Source organism: Corvus moneduloides, chromosome 2, assembly GCF_009650955.1.
Source record: "Corvus moneduloides isolate bCorMon1 chromosome 2, bCorMon1.pri, whole genome shotgun sequence".
Lineage (NCBI taxonomy): Eukaryota > Metazoa > Chordata > Aves > Passeriformes > Corvidae > Corvus > Corvus moneduloides.
This window is the reverse complement of record NC_045477.1, coordinates 99616442-99638431: the sequence shown is the minus strand read 5'-3', so window position 1 is coordinate 99638431 and position 21990 is coordinate 99616442. Positions and strand designations below refer to the sequence as shown.

Below are 21990 nucleotides of genomic sequence, written 5' to 3'. Positions count from 1 at the left end.
CTGTGCAGCCCTTCAGAAGGGCCTCAATATGGTGGAGAGATGGACAGAAAAGAACTGCATGAAATTCAGCAAAGGCAAATGCAGGTTCCTGCACCTGAGGAGGAGCAACCTCCTCCGGCAGTACAGGGTGGGGGCTGATCCGCTGGAAAGCAACTCTGTGGAGAAGGACCTGGGTGTCCTCGTGGACAACAAGCTGTCCATAAGCCATCAGCGTGTCCTGTCCAAGGAGGCCAATGGTGTCCTGGGTTGCATTCAGAAGAACATTGGCAGCAGGTCAAGGGAGGTGATTCTGTCCCTCTACTCAGCCCAAGTGAGTGTTGTGTCCAGTTCTGGGCTCCTCGGGGCAAGAGAGACACAGAACTCCTGGAGCAGGTCCAACAGTGGGCAGCAAGGATGATTCAGAGACTGGAGCATCTCTCTTATGAGGAGAGTCCAAAGAGAGTTGGGCCTGTTTAGTCTTGAGAAAGGACAACTGAAAGGGGAATCTCATCACTGTCTACAAATTCTGAAGGGAGGTTGTCAAGAGGATGGAGCCAGGCTCTGCTCAGTGGTGCTGAGCAATAGTAAAAGAGGCAATGTGCAGAAGCTGAGGCACAGGAAGCTCCACCTGAACATGAAGAAGAACTTTTTTACAGTGTGGGTGGCCATGCAGGTTGCCCAGAGAGGTTGTGCAGTCTCCCTCACCGGAGATATTCAGAAACCATCTGGATGCAATTCTGTGCCATGTGCTCTGGGATGTCCCTGCTTGAGCAGGGAGGCTGGAGCAGATGACCTGCTGTGGTCACTTCCAACCTGACCCATTCTGAGATTCTTATGTGGCAGTATTACAGACAAACAAAGAAAGCTGGCATTGTTATACTTTCTGTCTGTATCACTAGGTCAGCCATAGAATTCTGTTGCAAATAGAGCATACAGAATATTTCTAAATAGGTAGTTTCTGAAAGGTTTTATATTCTGACTGTATACTCTTGTACCCATCAAAATTCAAATAGTGCCAAAGGGTAGCAGCAGTAGGAACATTTATTTGGGCAAAGGAAAGATGTCAGAAGTCTCATTTACAAAATTCTTAGTACACTATCTAATTTATAGAACAAGATATTCTGGAACAGAAATCTTCTCAGCTTCAGAAAAAATATCAGAAAAAAACCTAAAACATTTATTTGTCTATTACTGGACTCAATAGAAGGTTGCTGGGAGTGCAGGAAGGAGGGAAAGAACTTCCTATTCAGAGCATGAACCCACAGCATAATGAGAATTGTTTCTGTATGTGGAGGTAGGGAAATCTTTTAAAACTGACAAACAGCACAAAGCATCTAATCTAATATGGTACATAATATCATCATTTGAAATCTGCTTCATTCTGGATAATTTCCAATGTTTCATTAAACAAGATAATTCCATTTTTTAAAGCCCAGAACAAATATGACTTGAAAAAACTGAAGAAGAGTACGTGCTACTAATGAAAGACCTGTAGATCTTGAGCCCACTGGCAAATATACTTCTTGCTTCCTGCCATAACTGTCAAGTCACTCAAAAAAGTGTTTGTCAGATATGGAGCCAGTGTTTCTTTGTGATATGTCCAGCCACCATCTCTATATATACCACTCACACTTGTGTAAGGTAGTACTAAAAGAAAAATTACAGTTGATGAGCAAGATACCCGAGAGACATGGCAACGACACCAAATCTCAGGAAAAATCTCAGACAATTGAAAAATCTCCCTCAAAAGTTTCAGAAACTAGTTTTGTTTAGTAATTGTTTGGGATGAACATATCCAACTGGAGGCATTCAGCCTATTCCCTTCAAGAACTGTGTTTGTGACAACAGGTATAATCTGTTCCCCTGGGAAAACTGAGAGCTTCTTAATTAGGATTCTGAGGGACCTCATTTGAAGGCTAGACTATATGCTTCATATAATCAGAGAAATATTTCCTCATTAATCAGTATCACTTCCAGTTTATCAAGATCAGACATAAGCCTACCTCATTACTGGCAGAAGTTGGAGGAAGTGCAAAATCTGTTGTATCTTGGGCAGGTGAAAAGGCACGTTAGATCACCCTCCCACAACAGATTCATCTCACTGCTTTATTCTGGCAGATTGCAAAAGATAACAAAAGGAATGAACCCTACTGATTTTGGAGCTAAGAACCATCTGGGATGGAAAAAAAGTGAACAAATAATGTTCTGTAGGTTCGTCTGCAGCACTGGGTCAGACATATTGTAAAGGGAGTCCTGTTTGCCTTGCCAGGAATGGCAAATGGTTCAAGAGCATCTCTTGATGAATGGCAAGATCTCTGCCAAGGTGGTAATTATCAGACAGGATGTCTTCTGTATGTGTATTGTTTTCAGGAGTTGCCAGGATTTTTTATGTAGTTTCTTTATAATACAATTGTTAAGTGTACCAGATCAAAAAGGTATTTCTAGTCTATAAGGGTATCTTTACAGAGATGTTCTGAGGAAAAAAGGAAAAACTGGAGACATTGAAAAACATTGTAAGCTGAAATGCTGTTGTGTGAATTAGAAAACCAAAATTATTTATAGTGAACATCCATGCTTGTTTTTAAGTATTCACACCTGTGTGCTGGTATAAGAGATAAAGTTCTTCAAACATCTTCACGCAGCAAATTCCTTTTTTTCTAGTTTCTATTCTGGGAAGTATTGTCAAACTTGAAATCAAAGTCTCAGTCCCCAGTAAAACTACAGTTGTTTTAGTTATACATAGTAAATATTAAATATCTGAAACATAATGAAGAAATGTGTCAGTGATGGTTAATAACGATAAAATAATAAAATAAGGAAATCTTTCAGAACAAAAAGTGATTTTTTCTAATATTTTTTCTTTTAGACACTAGTGACATGCCCTTTCATTTGTAAACATGGAACCATTCATGCTTTATTTTGCCTTGGGAATCTCTGGTATGATTATTTAAGGAAAGTAATTTTGCTGGAATTAATATGATTGACAGCTAGCCAGTAAAAACATATAGGGAACTTCCTTCTGGCAAGAAAAGTGGTATGAAAAAAAGAAAGACAAGAAGAAAGATTTAAAAAGCAAAGTAATTTGCAGTCATATATAAAGCAGTGCTTTTAATTTGGATGTTGTGCTGTCAGTTGTTACTTAGTTTTCAAAATCTGAGCAATAATCTAATACAGAAGATTACTATCATGGTTGTAGAGATTTTGCACATAAATAGCACAATGTAACAGTAAAATGTCGCTGTTGTAGAGGATACAAAGCCTAGCTCTGTTATACTTGCCCCCTAGGCAAGATATTAATTATGTAAAACCTCCAGCTCTTTTAATGTGCTGTGTGCATCTCCTAATAACACTAGACCAAAATTATCAAGAGGAGTTCATAGAAACACTGAGACTACATGTTTTTCTGTCAACAAATGCATCTCCAGCAAGCCAGGATATTTCTCACAAATATCACAGTTTTGATACAGAATGTTGTTTGAGGTAGGCAATAAGCTGTCTGCTAAGGCTTTTACCCCGAATTTTGGAACGTAGGACCAGGTTCCTGTTTTGCCTGACTTTTAATAATTTATTAAGTCAGTTTGTATTGGTCTTTTCCTTATGCAAATGTTTATATATTCCTTGAGGGAAAGTAAGAGAGACTAATTTGACAAAATAACAGTCATGGACTCAACTGGGATGTAAACCATCCTGTCTCAAATCTATTAATTGAATCAGAAAGAGAAGGGATAAGCTGTTCTGTGTTAAGTAGTTCTTAAAAATTGTGAACTATAATGCAATATTTCAGCTGTTGTACAATGTTACATAGCAGTTCATGTTTTGCCTTCCTACAAGGAAGGCTATATACAAATGAAAAAAAAAAAAAAACAAAGAGTGAAAACCTATCAAGTATTCTGAAATTTCAAGCTTCTCTTTTTTTTCCAAAACCTGTTTAAATAATATGGTAATTCTGGATTTTCAATACTAGTTTCTCTGAGGTAGTTTGTTTTTAAACATTTAATTCTTCTTTCTTGAAATGAAAAGGTTTTGTTGAAAACACATCGTGACAAGGAATATACACCCTCCATCTCTAATCAGCAGCAGTTGTGAATGAGGCTTACATTTTAAAACCCAATTTAAATTGCACTCATTGCTAGAGATGGAGGTGGTGATATAGCTTTATGCTTTTTCTTGTAGAAATTCTCTTGGAGGCTAATCGACCTCCTGATAACCTCTGCTGCCCAACAAAGCCATTCTGGACTAGATTTATTATGTAACAATCTCTGTCTGACATTTATGCACACAGCTAGTCCTGTGACAATCAGTAGTGCATTGAACTAGTGTGCTTTTGAAATGAAGACAAACTTCTTGGGCATGATTTCTGAAAAAGGCTCCTGCTTGCCCCTGAGGATTGTTTTTCCCAGCTTGTTTTATAATATGCATTTTTTTCAAATGATTTTATTTTGTTAGTTTCCTATATAGGAATTTATTTTGAGGGCTGGATCCTCATCTAATGACGTGGTAGGGGTTACAATGGCTGCAATGGAACTATATTCCTGTATTTCAACAGTGGTTCACCTTTTTCTCCTTTACATCTATAGCCTGATATGCACAGAGATTTAGACATATAGGAAACTTAGAATATGGAGAAAAAAAACTATGGAAGGATCTCAGAACCAGCAGCCTGCAATATTATCGTTGCAAAGTAGGCAACAGAATGTCCCAAAATACTAGTTTTGCTCACTGCAGTGAATTTAGTTTTCTCTCCAGATCAGGTTTACAATGACCCAGTCCCACGCAAGTACAGGATAATAACACCTCTGTCCTTTTCCCATTTCTCCTGTTCAAATCCTAGCTGACTGCTCTACTGTGATCCTTCCACTTGGCCACAAGAAAATCCCTTCCCTGAACGCATGCAGTGACACACAACATATTAGATGCAATGTCAGCAAGTATTCTTTTATATGTACAGAGAGGAAACATCTGCCTTCTTCAGGCCTGACCGCTGGCTGTCCTTTCCCCTGGGACATGTAACCTCTTGGGCAGCCTGAGCCCAAAAATTCTACCTGATGCTGACACAGAAAGGACTTGTGCTTAACAGGTTTCCCTTGAAGTACATTTTGTAGAAGCAATTCTGGCTGCCAAAGAAATACAAACGGGAAAGAATAACTGAGTGCAACCAGGCATTTTTGAAACTTCTCTGAAATGGTTACCCCTGATGTCAGAAAATGGGTACCTATCGCCTTAGAAACTGGACTTTAAGGAAGTTAAGATTTTTTCCTTCTCTTCCAAATACAGTTTTTAGCATGGCTGCTAAAGTAATCTTGAACCCTGCTTTTTTATTTCTGTTCAGCATAACAGGTTGGTGAGTAGAATTTTGATTCTGTTCTATACATGGCCTGCTTGTGTATTTCATCCATGTTTTTGAAATACAGCCTGCTTTTGTCCTAGAACAGAAATACTTCTGTGAGAAACAACAGATGTATTATTCACTTGCTTGAATTCTTATTATCTGTAATATCTTTTTTTTTTTTCCCAGTGACCAGGTGTTTGAAATTGGAGTATTAGATATTTTTGGATTTGAAGAATTTCAAAAGAATACTTTTGAACAGGCAAGTGTGGATGTTTTGCTGAATTTACTGTACCTGTTGTTAATTCTCTAATTGACCAGTTTTGATCAGAATACAAATATACATGAAAGTGAAAATTTTCTCTTAAAATATTTTTTCCCATTATACCTATATGTGCATGAATTATATACTGGGTTTTGTCTTGTTGACAATTTTAAAATAATATAGTAAATATCTATTGTGATTTTGCAGAGGGGTAGTATCAGCACTGAAAGAAAATCTGAGGGAAATAGTGTTGTTTATTTTCATGCTTGTGGAAGTTATACTTCAACTACATCAGTGAGTACAAGGAGAATACACTGAATTGGAAGAAAGAGCAAGAGGTCTTCAGATGCCTTGGAGAAAAAATGAAATGAAAATGCTGCATTATGCTAAGTGCCATTACTGGCAGATTCACCTCTGTGTGACTTTACAAAAAATTGTATTGCATCCATGGAAAATAAATTGAAATTTATGCCACTTAATGCTTTAAAATCCTTTTAAATATCAAAGTTTCTTTAAGATGTTTGCCTACCTTCAACATTAGTCACTGAACACCAGAGCTCTTGTGAATTACATATTTCAGACAGCATTAGTGACTCTATACAACACTCTCAAAGAGGTGTTTAAGTTGTAGTTCAGTTGTTCATTCATTCTGTAGTGCAGTGGAAGAAAATCAAAGCATAGAACAAAAAAAGCATAGAAAAGAATCGAGAAGGCATCATCAGCAGCAAATGACTTGTTATTGTTTGAAATCAGGATTTGCCTCTTTGTCCCAGTCAGTCCATTGTTTTATGGCTCAACTTCCTCTTTCTAGTGAAACAGAAGTCATAGAGCCACATTAGTTCAGCTTGTATAGCATGTTTACATTGCTACCCAGTTTCCAAATATTGGAAAGCACATTATGGGTTTACCTGAACCTTCAAAAGAGCATGTAAGAAGGCAATAAAATAAATTCTAGTTTCCCTTTCACAAAATTCTTTTTGCTGTTACAGTTCTACCTTGCTTGAACATCTGCTGGATTAAGGACTGTTGATGTGTACCAATATTCCTAGGCATTTACTCATTGTGAATGCTGGCTTTGGGAGAAAATATAAAGTGAAAAATTAAAAACATTTTAACAGGCTGAGTGTATGAAAAAAACAAAACCGTAAGCCTCCTGATTAATAATAATAAAATATTCTATGCAATTTAAACGCTTCTCAAAAAAGAGGGGTTCATCTTGGGACTTACTGGTTATTTTTCTTTGACTCTGTTGTGCATTGCTTTTTTGTCATGAAACTCATAAAAGATCTGCAATTGACATCATGAAATACTATGAATTGTATTTTCAGAGCTAAGTAATTTTCTGCTTAGTAACCGCAGAAGATGCTTGAAGAGAAAATACAAGATCTAAGAAAAATTACTTAAAATGAATTTATGATTTCTGCATAGAAATCATGATAATTTCAAAGTCAAATTTGCATTTCTATTTTATTTTTCATAAATAAATATATTTCCAGAGACACTTACTGTCCCTTCACCTGGACTGAATGCATTTTGTTGAATAATATTAAGTAATATTCTGAGTCATTATCTCAGTACCTACTTAACTGCATTCCTGAAAAGACAAAGTAGAGAGTTTTTTATATGAACTCCATGATGTAATTAACATTCCTAATTCCTGAAGTGATAGGTTGTAGCATCAGTGAAGAGAAGCCGTTTGTATCACCATGTGATACAAACTAATCATGCCGACTTACCCCAAAAAGCCTGAACTTCAAAGCTGGAGGTCTCTAGCTGTCTAGCCTCTTTCAGAGTCCTGCCTGGGCTCGTTAACCATTACAATAAACAGTCTTGGTAGCCGGGATAGGCTCCTCGTGCAAAACATTGCATCATGTCTGCAAACACGCCCAGTGTCAAGCCCTGTGATTGCCGAATGTTAGCACTAAATGTTACAGCCAGACAGTGGTGGGGCCATAAAAATTATTTTTTAATCACATTTAGATTAGCATATTTTAAAATGGCATTAGAAAGGTAATTTTATGGAATAGGAACCTTTTTCTTTTTTCAAATTAGTGTATGATAGGGCATTCTTTGTGATATCTGTTTTCCTGCTTTCTTAGAAAAATAATTGTGAGTGTTTTCAATAAAAATTAAAACCCCTTGATTGCCCAGAACTGGGGACATTCCACGTAGCTCTGTGAATCTTTCTGGTGCTTTATATCAGGCTGGTAGATAGACAGTTTAATATCATGATTAAGAGAGCAATAAGATAGTAAATCACATGCCAGTTTTAATAAACTGTGTTTGAAGATGGTTCAGGCAAACAGAGATGGACAAACCAGGTAGAATAACTTGTTTACTCCAGTGTTTGTTTTGGAATGACAAGGCATTAGAATATTGAAATATCAAAGTCAAATGAAGAATTGGTCTAGGAACAACTCATGAGCAATGCAAGGGAAGACAGCTGTCAAACGACTAGAAAAGTAAGATGAATTATGCCTACACAATGAACCTGATAAATTGTACAGGCAAAGTGATGTGACTGACAGCTTGTGGAGAGAAAACTTTTATAGACCATTGCAAAAAAGAAGGCATTAGAAGTCAAAAACATTATTAATTAAGTGTTCAGTTTTCCTTGTACTTGGTGAGCGTTGCTAAGCCTTTATTGTATAGAACATATGTGATAAGTTATAAGAGCAAAAATGGGACATGTAGTTCTAAGATAAAAGTAAAAAAGTGTGTGGAATAAGCAATAGTGAGGTGAGTTCTGATTTTTGGTATGAAATTTAAAAGCTGAAAGACGGGGAACAATGTTTTTAGAAGTCACAGTCTGAAGGAGTCATTGCTCAATAAAGACTGAAAACTTCCGAATTACCAGGAAGTTACTGCTTTTACTGCTCATCAGCTGAGCTACGGTAAATGACTACAGTTCACTTTTAGCTCACCCCAATTACAGTTTACAATCACTTCCTAGAAGTGATCATTAGCTTGGGAACAGCATTTTCCTGGAGCAGCTGCATACCTGCTCTGCCAAAACAGCTTTCTATACAGCCGCACTGGAACATGGTCAGAAGTGAGCACAATTTCTCTTTCCAATTCTGTAGAGAAATGGCCTTCATTTTGTGGTCATTTCAGGAAATACTAGCACTCTACCAAAAATATCAATGGCAGTTTCCAGTGTTCAATGTTTTCTCAGGCTTCCCTGTTTGAGGGGGACTGTATTTGTTTACAGTTTATTCTGCACCCCTTTAAAACTAGAAGATATCTACTTCTCTTCTAGTAGAATTTAAAACTAGGTTAGATCTTATTCATGGCTCCTTAAGAGCACAACTCCAAATAGTACAGTCAAGGAATGCTACAATCTTCATACTTATGACAGTATATTTTTGACCACAGACTGAACAAACTCATGACCGATGAATATAACAAGCAATAAGCAGGACGGATAGTCGCCTGTACCATTTTGCCCCAGTTGTTTCTAAGAAAACTGTGTTATAGCAGAAGAACCAGAGTAAGTAAGAGTAGCTTTTCTTCCCCCTGCTGAAAGTCAAGTCTTTCTACAGAAATGGAAGTCTGTACTTGTAGATTCATCATAGAGAACAATAACGCAATAAAGTAAAATTGGCACTAATAGTCTTTTCTGTCCAATATATAATTCAAGTGATAAAGTGAAGAAAGTATTTAGTTCTTGCTAAATTATATGTTTAGCTCTTGCATGGTATTTTACCTCTGTAGGCTTCTTAAGTTTTGCAGAGGAAAGTATGTATATATTATTCTTTTCTTAGGAAATATAAGTGATTTATCTAAACTAGTACTACAGGTCACTGGAGCAGTCAAGTGTCTCTTGACTCCCCCATTCAACTCCATACCCATTAAAGTACATGCACATTATCTGTGTGATGCAGTATAGCTCTGGGAGGGGCACAGCTTCCATGGCAGCTTGTTGCAGCACATCTCCTGCAACAGGAGTCAGCTGGCTCTGAGAGCAGAGAGCATTTCCTGCCCCTCTCAGGACTCCACTTCAGAGTCACTATGGTGAAGCAGAAGAGGTCGTAGGACCCAGCTGTTTTGGAATTTTCACTTATGTTTATTATTGTTAAGTATGGTAGATTTTAACTTTTCTGCATGTTATTTCTATGGTTCACTCTGCTGACACTACATTTCTGCCATATAATATTTCCTAGACAAAACAACCATAACAGATTATTTCACATTAAATTTAATTGTCTCAGCCATTAGACTGCTTCTAGCTGTCCAAATGCAAGGTCATGCTGCCTGTTTTGTAGATGGATGGATATGAAGAGACTTAAGTCACATGACTTAACTTTTCTACAGTCATTGCAGTCTCAGTGATAGTTGATGAAGGGACACACAGTCGGGTTTCTGCATTTGGATAGTTTGAAAGAGCATTTCAAGATTTCTTTTATGCTGAAGAAATCAACCTTCTTTGGTTTTGCCTGTGCAGAGCATAGATCAATGGTCCTGTTTGCCTCTGTGGAATATGCAGCTGCTGGTCCACACTGAGCTGTTACTAGGTAGGGACTTAATGCAGAACCTTCCACTGCAGTTCCCTGTGCTGGAGTACTCCTTATTCCCCATAGGATGATGGGCAGTACTTACAATGTTAATTCACTCTTCAACAAGGAAATATCATGTGTTATTTTTAAGTCAGAGTTTTGCTAGCCTCCACACACAGGAAGGTTTTAACATCCTTGTTGTGGAGCAACGAGAACCAGCTGATGCTTGGCACCAGGGAGCCAGGCAACAGGAGGACCCAGAGGATGGCCATGCCCTCCCTGATGGGCAGCATCTCTGGACCATGGTGGACAGAGCCAGGGCCAGTAACAGCGCCCATCAGCAGCCCTGACATGCCAAGCAGCCAGATGGGGCTGGGACCCTGTCACAAACAGTTGGAGAAAGAGCTGGAAGCTGACACTGCCATGGCATCACCTGGGACTGGGCCTGGGCCCATTGGCAAGGAGTTGGTGGGGACCCCTGGAAAAGCTGAGCAGGGCTGTAAAAGTCTATCCCTTCCCTCAGGGGCCTGGCAATCCTGTGTTTTACTTTCTTCCTCAGTCTAGTTCCTGAGGATCTTACATTCTTCATGGCCTTTGTCATGGTGTACTCCTTCCTCTTCCTCCTTAGTCTCTTTGGTCTCCTTTCCTTCCCAATGCACACATCTTTTTCCATTTATGCAGGACATTATTTTCTGTCCAGTATTCCAGCCAGCAACTGGAAGACTAGTGTTACTTGAATTTAAAGCTGGCTTATCATATACCTAACATTAAAATAATTATTTTTTTTCTTTATTCTTTTACAGTAGACACTTTGTAGCCAAAAATAAAATAATTTATCTCAAATTGGGATTCCCAGCTCAGTTCAGTTTGTGATTGGTGAAATACTGCACAACAACATTTAATTGACATCTTGCTTTTCCACAGTAGCATCCTTTTTTGTCCCATAGTAGTTAGTTTCTGGCCAGCATTATGAGTGATTTTTTTTATTTTTTATTTCAGTTTCAGAACAATTCCAAACTCTTTCAAGGAAAGATTGTTGTGACCATGTTTGTTTGTATGTTTGTTTGTATGTTTGTTTGTTTAGTACTTTCCTATTTACGAAAACAGGTGGGGAATTATTCCACTTTTTCTTGAAATTGTCTCTTTTTTGAGGGGTGCTTCAGACCCTCCTTTGTGGAAGGTTTCTCAGGTGACACCTACCTGTAGTAAAGTTTTAACATAGCACCAGCTTCTCTTTTATGTTATTTGAGGAACACAGATCAGCTAATGGCAATTGATCCCAGAAATGACACCGAGTCCTGGTGAATTAAAGATCTTCTGACAGAGGTAGAAGGACTATGTCTGAATTTGTGTTGGAGCTGCATGGAGAACAAGAAATTTGTGTTAGATCCTATTAGCCCTAAAATGCAAAAGAAGAAATACAATGGTTCTGACTTTGCAATAAATACCTTAGAAATATTCCGATGGGTACTATACATAAAGAAAAGGATTTGGAAATGTTTGGGTAGCAGATACAAAGGGGAACAGCATTCAAGATACTCCTGAAAAATAAGTGAGTGTCGAGCTTAGGTTTAAAAATATTTTCTGAGTTCAACCTCAGAAAAATGATGATTCTGTGTTTCATTATCTTAGAAATTACATTTTTGAGAAATGCTAGGGCACTTCCTTGCAAATTACATTTGACATTGTAGCTTCATCATCTCAGCCCATAAATTAGGGCCTGATAGATGTGTTGAAATGGCAGCTGTAAGCTTTACTCCATGCTCTGAATACACATTCCTTGGGAGAGTTAATCCTTCTCCATGACCAAAGGATGTAAATGAGCTTTCCAAAGGGTCTTTGCATCCATCTTTTCCTCACTGAATGACAGTACCAAGTTTTCTTTCCTCAAATTTCCTTTTTTGGTAATGACTTTTTCAAATAGGTCTAAGAGCAGGAAAAGTGAACAGAGTGAAGAGCAGGAAAATGTCACTAGTCATGGGTGCTTTTCTGTCTTCAGAGCACAGTACAGTTTTGGTATTCTGCCTAAATTTTAATTTGGAGTGTACTTAGTGGTACTAACTGGTCAAATGTGGTAAAAGGAGAGATCAAGCTAACACTGTCTAATGTGATGAATACTTACTGCTTTTGCCAAATGCCACTCTGTTATTTTCCAAAATCTACAATTTGGATGGTGCTGCAAGTTGTGGTTGGTTTTAGTTTGTTTTTTTTGTTTGTTTGTTTTAAATACTTGAACAAGAATAATTTTTTCTTCTAATAATATTCTAAAAGGACTTCTTAGAGAAGACTTGGACAAATATATGGTGTGTTTATTTTCACTGAGACATGATAGTGAGTTAAGGTAAAAAAGACTGGTAGAAAGAGAAATACTTAGAAGACATAGTATAGAGCCCGTGAGATGCATATCAAGAACAGTTTAACAATGATTAATGACAAAAATGTTGTAGGTAATGTTGAGTAATGCTGCTAGATAAAGCAAATACAGTTCTTAAAGATATTCTCCAAATATTTGTTTTAGGTAAAAATTTATTTGAGGCTTTTTTTTTCTTTTTAGTTACTGTTATATTTCCATTGAATTTACATGAGTACAGTTAAATGCATATTTGAAAAAATGTAATTCTATGAACTTTTCAAATCTTTGGACAGAAAGTACATCACTGTTTTATATAATACTTAGAAGATATGAAACAAAAGAATTTGGGTTCGCAAAGCTAGTTTAGTTCATATTCATCCCATTTCTACATTTCAGCTACTTTAACTATTATGTCAACCTGTGTCAAGCTTTTAATTTGAAACATTTTATTACCTTTTCCCAGCATGTTGTATAAAACATGGAAATGGAGAAAGATCTGATCAGAATGTCTTGCTTTCCAGCAGTCCCTGGCTGGTCTCCTGGTTCTCGTTCTGCAGAGCTGTTCTCTCAGCCACTGCTTGAGAGAGCAGCTTTGGAGCAGTTTGCAGTTTGTGCAAGTGCTTGAGCTGCCTTTCTGCTCTGGTCTGCAGTACCTTAGTGGCACTGTGGCGTGCCTGCCAGTCCGGGTGACGGTGTTGTTTACGTTGCTAGGAAGCACCCCAGTGCATGCCATAATACACTGGTTGGTAGAATTTAAAAATTTGTTTTTTCTTTGCCATCCAATCATGCTATGTATGAATTTTTCAACAAAATATTATTCCTTTTATTTTTCTACTTAAAACCAATGCTATTTATCAGATCTTTTGAAGATGTGTCTAAGACAATCTTTCCTTCGTCTCAAATTGTGTAGTTCAGTAATTTTGCTGCAGTTAGGTTCTCAAACACTTCCTTTTTTTTTAAATGAATTTGAAGGGACTGGCTCATGATAAAAAGTCAGCTTAAGTTTATAGAGATTTTGACAGCTTTTCTTATTGTAGAATACACCTTTGTAATGTTGAATGACCTCATTCTCTAAATAAGTCACCTGCAAATAAAAATATATACAGCATGCATCATTTTAAGGCTTTACCATATCCTGCAAAGTATAAGCTTGTCTGCCTTATAAAATAATTTTTACAAGCTCCTGGAAAGATTTTGTAATTGGAATTCCAGAATTGATCAGTAAAACATATTTTGCCTGCACAGAGTTAAAAAAGCTGTCTTTTCCACAAAATAAGTAGGTACTGGAAGTCAGGTGTATATTTCTATTGTTAATAAAACTAGATAACAATCGGAAGGTTTATAAATCCCACTTGAAAAGAAATACTGGTTTTATTCGAGGCTGTCTTTTGTCTGCACTGTCATGCATTAGTAAAGACAGTTAATAGTAGATGTTTGGTTGTAAAATGAGCTTTGTCTCATTTCTTCTTGCTGTTTTTCACACTAGCCCATTGCATTGTATAGCAAGTACAAGTTGGCTATACTAACAAGAGGTGTTAATGGAAAATTCAGGCAACTCTTACACATTAATTGGTTTCTCTTCCATGTAATTTTAGGATTGATCTAAATATTTCATACCTTTTAATATGACTTGCTGGTGCCATTGCTTTTGCACGCTTTGTTAATGGAAGATACAGTTAATGGCTGGCCAATACAAATATGAGACTGGTTTAGACTGAAAAGAAAATGCATGCAGGCATTCCTTGTATCATTCCTCATATGAAGTGTTCTTCCACCCTTTTAGGAGTTTCTGTTTTCTTAATTTCTTAGTCATAGTTAATGTAGGATTAGAGGAGGTTTTCAAATTTTCAACTAAAATTTCCACTTTAATGCCAAAAAAGCAGTTAAAACGTTTATTCCACAAGATTTTAAATATTTACTTGTTTTTGCAGGTGAGCTTTGAATAAAATACAAAAGCACACAAACAAGCTGATACAATTCCCACCTGTTTTTAATTGAAAATAGATTTCTGTGAATCTATTGTTTTACATCCTATAAGGCAATCAGAGAAAATATTTGAGGAGCTTCTACACTATTTATCTCTCCAAACTTTGAACTTTTCTATGTAACACCATTTTCTTGCTAGCCTTCCCTCAGAATATCTATAAAATGGAGAGCAACATCTAGTAAAATGTCCCTAGGTGTTTTATGTATTTTGGTAAAACACAATGAGTTCTTCAGAGACTGCTTTAGACTTCAGTGACATTATATGTGGAAACAATTTTGTCTTTTCTAGCACTGAACTATAGACTCAGGATCTTAAATTCGTAGGGGTTTTTTTTCCTAAAAACACATTGTATTTATATAACCTTCCTGAATACAAAAAAGCAGAAGAATATTAAATTTAACCATTTATATGTAGAGTTATCCTACTTTATTCAATGGAATTAGTGTAAATTTGCTCTGTATTTGATAATGCTGATATTTGATAACTCTTATGTGGAATGCACAATGAACTGTTCAGGCAGAAAACTGTGTATTCCCAATTTAATAGTAATAGCTGTTAAAATCTAAATTTCCCTTGGGTCTTCCCAAATCTGTGGCCTACCGAGAGGTAACATATTGTGGATTGACATTTCATCAAATTCAATATTAGACATGCAGTAAAACCTACATCAATGAGTTATCCAGTAAATGTCTAATACTCATTTTCTTTTCATTTTACAATAGCTGTGTGTCAACATGACCAATGAGAAGATACACCAGTACATCAATGAGGTGCTTTTCCTACAAGAGCAAGCAGAATGTGTACAAGAGGGAGTTGCCATGGAAACGATGTATTCTCCTGGTAACCATACTGCAGCCTTGGATTTTTTCTTTCAGGTAGTTTCCAGATCCATTTTACACCATGTATGTTTATTCACAGTCTGTGCATGTTAGACAAATACAAACTTTTCCTTGCATTTTCCAATTTATGAATCTTCAGACATGGTTACAGGTCAAAGAGGCCACAGCTCAGTGGCTCACAGAGTTCACTAACAGTTCAGGGCTGAGGAAGATGCAACAGAAACTCCCTGCCTGTACTGATTCATGTGTAGCATCTGTGCACCGTGGCATGGTGACTGAGCTGCCGTAGGACTGACAAGGCTCTTTTGTGAGCCTGACAGTTTCTTTAGTGCCTGAAACTTGTTTCTGGAGTACAACTTCTAAGAAGCAAGTAACACAATCAGTTTCTAAAAGATTGTCAATAGTGACCATTTTTGGCAACTGAAATACTGTTCCCTACATTTCCTATAGAAGAACATGCCTTGAACACTTAAAAAAATATTTTAATCTTTTATATTTTTCCTTTGTTTTTGAGGTGATTTATGTTTCTGTTTACTAAATTACAAGCTGTGTTACTCTACAAGGAAGAACTGAAATTCTATTGCTCCTGTATAAAATGAGACAAATCTATTTTTCATTTCAGAAGCCATCAGGCTTTTTGTCAATGCTGGATGAAGAAAGCCAATCTATTTGGTCAGTGGAACAGAGTCTTTCTAAACGCATTCAGTCTTACCTGGATACATCAGACACAAATACAGTCTATTCCTCCACGAAAGATGGAAATGGTAACCTTGCCCCAAAGGATCTGGGCTCCACCTTCACTGTTATGCATTATGCTGGGAGGGTAAGCTGTTTGAATATCATTTACATGCAGTTAATAAAAAAAGTAAACAAAACAAAATTTTACATGGCTTCTCCAACTCCTGGCTGTAAATAAGATTTCACTGTCAAGTGATACATTTTCAGAGGACAACTTAGAATCTCAATGCCATGTCTAGTGTATAAAAGTGTAGCTTACATCACAGCATGCAGGATACAGGCTACCTAGTTCTGGCTCCTGAATTTTTTCTTTGTTGTAAGCATTCCATATAAAGGGGGTGATTCAAATCCCTCAACATAAATGTTTAATGCCATTTTAGTTGGCTTCACTTTGTATACTGATGTGGTTCCAGAACAGTACAGGTTCCCTGTAGCTCCTCTGCTATATATGTAGATACCTGGGTTACCAGCATAAATCTGGTAAAAAAAATCAAAAATAAAACCCCCACTTTTTTTTGTTAGTAGTCATTTTTTTTTTTTCCTAGAAAAGCCCAGAACATGCTAAATGTCTTTCAGTATGACTATAAAATTAGATTAGTATTTTTCTTATTCCCCTGCCTGCAGTGTTCACAGGAAAAGTGTAATCAGTTCGTTTAAATAGGCTTCTTACCCTTTCCTTTCCAATACTTCATTTTCACATTGTCCCCACAACCACCCACAAGTCAAAGCAAGCAAATTAGATATGTGTTAAAAGGGTTAGTAATTTTTTTAGATAATCTGACGGTGGTAAAAATGCAGACAGATCTATTTTGTGGCTCCCCATTTGGAAATGAGGCTGATGGAAGTCTTGAGTTGTGTTTTGACACAAGCAATTTGTTCCTGCCCAGTGATAGAAATGCAGTCATTATGGAAAGGACTATTTGAGTAGTGCTTAAGTTCCTAACCCAAATACTCTGAATAACTCCCTGTAAGTTCTTCTTTCGTCACAAGGCCATCGACTTGGAATCAAATTATTTGCCAAAGTTAAGTGGTTTGAATACCTCCACTACTGGGACTTGTCGGTAGGAATGTGGGGCACACAGTGGTTAGATAACAGTACAACCAAGATTTTATGAAACTTACTAGGAGTTCAAGGGATGGAATAAAGAACTGACCATGAACTTCAGATATTTAATTTATAAGCTTTTTTTATACTTGTTACATAAGTATTTTTTAATGCAGTTCTGTTAAGACAAATTTATCATAAAAGTTCAAAAAGATTCCACACCCAAAAACTTGACATGGAAGCAGCAGCACGGCATCTACATTAAAATCACAACCAGAATAATAAGCACATTTCTTCAAAATGAGAGAAATGTTTGCCTTATTCTCTGAAGAAGCATTCAGAAGATTTGTTAAGACCAATATTTCAGGTGCCTAGTTCTGAAAGTTAAACTGTGAGTGGTAAAAGAGGGCACTTCTCATTAACATGTGTTTTAGCCTTGAATGGTTGTTTAGATTTTTGTTTTATAACATAGACACTTGGTTTGACCTTTTCCTAATAATAGTAATGACATTTAATCTGAAAGCGCGAACAAATAGACAGCTCTCCAAGTAATGTAAATCCACACATTCTTTTGAAGTCAGTGGAGATCCTTTGATTTACATTGGCCAGGAACTATTCCAGTCAGGTTGTTTTTTGCGTCCTTACAACAGTAAAATGCTTAGCCCTGCCAAAACAAAAAAATCCTCTTGCAAGTGCTTAACTCTTCTTGCTTTAATAGTAATTGAGCTAAATCCTTAAAGACACTTGCATTTTTGGTATCTTGTGGAACTGTTATCTAGCTATCATAGATTGAAATTTCCAGTGCTTTGTGATATGTATTTATATAAGCTTTGATGATACAAATTGAGTTTATTCTGAGACTAGTATGTCTTCATATCTTGAGAACATGAATATGAAAAGCTCAGATTTTAAAACTGCTGATGCTGTTCTTTAGATAGTGCTATTACTACATTTAGCACCTTTTTATAGAGGTCATTTGTGATATATGCTTTATGAAAATTGTTAAAGGATGAGGCTTTTAAATATATCAGGATTTATTGGCACTCAAAAATAAGAGTTTCACATATAAAGTATCAATATAGTTTTGCAGGTTTTGAGACCCATTTTTATAGTCTGATATCAATTAAATGGGTCTAAAGTAAGTGCAGTGTAAAGCCATCTTACCCTGCACTGTTGCCTTCAGAGATCTGCAAATTTAAAATGAGGGGCTCTCACTTGCCACAGTTTTCACTGAATTTCACTCTGTTAACTTGATAAAGCTTCTCCGTATTTACATGAAAGATGAATCAGACCTAGATGTTAGAGAAAGAATTACCAATAAATTGTGACAGGTAATCAGACATAAAAGTCTTCACTTCTAGCATTAATCATTTATGTTCAGGTGATGTGTCTAGGCTGGCAGTTGAGGAGGAAGTCACACTGAATGCAGCAGGCTGTGTGTTAGAACGTGAAGGCAAACATCCTGATTTCTCTGGGTAACAAGAGTTGTAACTGCAATGTAGTTCACAGCCAGTTTTAAAGAGCTGCTACTCTGAGGCAACTAGGAAAAAAAAAAGCTAACATTCTATGTTGGCCCTGGTATGAACCTCTTATGACTCTTGTAATTCGGGCTTCTTTTTATCAATAGTGTATGGATGTAGGTCAAAGTCCAGAATGAGCTGGATTAATTTCTTTACTCAGACATGTGCAGTAGCTATTTTAGCAACTCAGAAGTGCAGTTAAACTGGAAAATGCAGTAATTAAAAATACTTCCTCACTGAAAAGACCTACTTTTGTATATTTAATTGAGATTGACAGACAGCTTTTTTGTGAACAAAAGTGATATATCTAGCTTTATATTATGAGATAATTACAGATGATACATATGTGTCCATGCAGTTTTAAAGACCTCTAATATGTTCATATATTCTGAAATTTTGTGTCAGGATACTCATAAAAAAATAATCTTTTCTTCCACTATAGAGTCTTTTTGATTGATTGTAACATGAATTGGGAGGTATTTCCCATTCCCTTAAGCTTCATGCTCAGCAACTTTTCCTAAGACTAAAATTGCCATATTATTGACCCAAGCACAATGAGCCTTAGACCATCCCAGAAAAGGCAGTACTGAGAGAAAAAGAGAAGAGATAACGGGTCAGAAGTAAAGGAAAGAAAGCACGAGGTTGAAGTGAGACAAAGAACGCACATGAGGCTCAAAGTAACATGTAAGGGGGGGAAAAAATTCCAAATAATTTGGAATCACCGCTTGATTTTCTGGCTGAATGAATACTTTAAGAAAGTCTGCGTGTATGATACGATTCTGAGAGACCTTGGATTTTTTTCTTATTTTCTTGTCTGTTTTGGAGGGAAGAAAGAGGAAACAATATGCACAAGTTAGCTTCTGCACATGTAAGAAATCAGATATTTTAGTTGAATCTGAGAGTGAATATTGTTTCACAAAAATGTGACAGAATGATCCAGTGGAAAAGAGAAAATTAATTTTGCCTCATTTCTCTCGAATTTTGCTATTATGCCTGAACAAGATTAAATCTGTCTGTTTCTGCATGGGCAATATGATATATTGCTTGTGAACACACACGAACACATGCTTAGCAAAGGCCACTGTGAGCATCAGTACTTTATCATATCAAGTATTTTACTTTATCTCCCAGTTTTAATTTTACAGCTGAACAGAATCCTACAATGCCTTGACACATTATGAGTCTTTTCTAAGAGCTGTTTAATGTCTTGGTATCTGAGTGCTGTAAGACAGAAAGCTTATCTGTTTTGTTCAGGCAGAAGGTAGGAGAGAATGATCTAGGGGTTTTATGACTTAAATAAAAAAATCCTGGTGAAAGGCTTTATCTGAATTTTGTTTAACACATTTCTCTGAACACTGGCAGTCTGATTTCTTCCAGAAAAATTCTGCTCATCTGGGGCATTGCTTTGTTTCTGATGCCTGATATGCATGTGAGTATCCTGAGATGCTTCTCGCAGAGACTATCTGTGGGGGAAGAGGCACACACTACACCTTGCAAGCTTGCCTTGAGGTAGCAAAGGGCTTTATGGGTCCATCTGACCATCAGCTGAAACCATCCTGAGAATCTGTAATACTGAATGTTTAGGCTCTTTTATTGATAACATTAATATTTACATTGTGGGCTCTCACTTAAGGAAGGGCTTCACATGAATTATATCTTTGAACTGTTGGGCATGTCAGTAGCCATGATTTTTGAATAACATTTCAGTCATTGAACTTTCTCAAGGACTCAAAGTTCTTTATTTTTGAAAATTTTAGGGAAGAATTAACATATCAATAAGTAAATCAGGAATATATTGTCTTAGCACATTGCCAAGAGACTCAGCTTTACCTAATAGTGGTATTTAACATACCGGTATTTGAGATAATGATCTATTTGCCCCATTGTTCATGTGATCTGAATAATACATTATCATAATTTAAGGTTTCTGCTGTTTAAATTAAACTTGAATTTGCAAATTAGATAAGCCCCTTGTCACTGTTTGCCTTTCTACTGTTTTGGCTCATCCTACTGTAATAAACCGACCAGACATAAAGACCAACTTCTTTGCTCTATAATCCAGTGCACATAATGTTCCTTTAAGTGCAGATCAGCGTCTTTCATTTCTCAGCTACCTGTGTATCAAAAATACATCTCAGCTGTCAGCTCACCTTCACCAAGGCAGTCTTCTCTGAAATGCCTTGTATATCCCAGGCAGACTCTGAAACTGAACCTCTAAATCAAAAGACAAAAGGAGATGGATTAATCAATAAGGATGCTTTCATTTTCTCTATTTTTTCCTCAGGCTGAATCCCCAGACACAACAATCAAATCAATCTTGTCTAAGCTGTACCAAGGCCTAAAAAGGCTACTTGACATAGATTCTGGTTCTCACGCAGGCGTGACAGTCATGCTTTTTTCTCCCTTTCTCTCTCTATTTCTTTCTTTAAGTACTCTTGATTTGGGATTCTCAGTTACAGGAGAAAATGATAAAACACTTCCCCCCACCCTTCTATTTTGTTTCCAAATACTTCCTTCTTTCAAAATGCTATTCTTTCAAAGTGTTAGAGTAAGACTCAACAGACTATAAAATTATTTAGCTCACTCATTGCTTAACAAGGCTTGTTTTGGGAGGTTGATAAACCCAGTGATCCTTAAAAATGTCACATGCAAGCATATCACTCACATTCAAGTACTGGCAGAAAATTAGAAACTGCAAGTGTCTCTCTGTGCACTAAATTGTCCTTGGACATGTTATCAAAAATTTCTCTTTTACTACATGAACTAATTATTTTCTTATTAACTAAAATTTAAAACACAGGCAAAAGTGTGAGTTTCTGAGTTACATTTTGCTACTAAAATAGTAAAATTTTCCTTTTTAACTATGAATGCAGCCAAATTGTTCTTATTATTCCAGGTGGCGTCTTCCTAGCTTGTTTTAGGGTTCCTGCCAAATCTGCCATTAACCATGAGCTTTTTTGGCCTATCACAAGATATGAAAATTATTTACCAAAAAAAGAAGAGTATTTTAAGGAATTGATGAAAACTATGTGTAAAGGTGGTCCTGTTGATAAAGTATATTGGGATATCCAATAAACTTGGAGAAAATCCCTTAAGCGAGGCAGATGTTATGAGAGAGGATACTTTAGTTCAGAAGAAAATATGCACACTCTTCTGATTTTCTGGCATGAAGATAATTAATGAAGCAAAGAGGAAAGAATATGTAACAAGGTAAGAGGAATATGCAGTTCCCAAAGTCAGTTCGGTGCATATCTGATGAGTGTCCTGTTTCTAGGTGTTTTACCTCTTACTTTTATCTGGTACTTCTCATGGTATTAAAACCAGCTATGCCAACTTAAATGACCAGAAAACAGGTTCAAAACAAATAAAATTAAGGTTTTTTTATCATACTTAGCAATTAGTGAAACTCCTTGACCCAGAGTCTTAAAAGGTGCTGGAAATG

General features: G+C 36.7%; 1 protein-coding gene across 5 annotated transcripts in view; it reads left to right on the top strand.

Moving 5' to 3' along the window:
- MYO16 (myosin XVI) overlaps positions 1-21990 on the top strand; it is a 377180-nt gene that overhangs the window by 263138 nt on the left and 92052 nt on the right. For all 5 annotated transcript variants that reach the window (XM_032100576.1, XM_032100572.1, XM_032100573.1 and 2 more), the window contains exons 21-23: positions 5495-5567; positions 15129-15281; positions 15868-16068. In XM_032100576.1, the coding sequence (XP_031956467.1) occupies positions 5495-5567; positions 15129-15281; positions 15868-16068 (427 nt within the window). The remainder of the gene's footprint in view (positions 1-5494; positions 5568-15128; positions 15282-15867; positions 16069-21990) is intronic.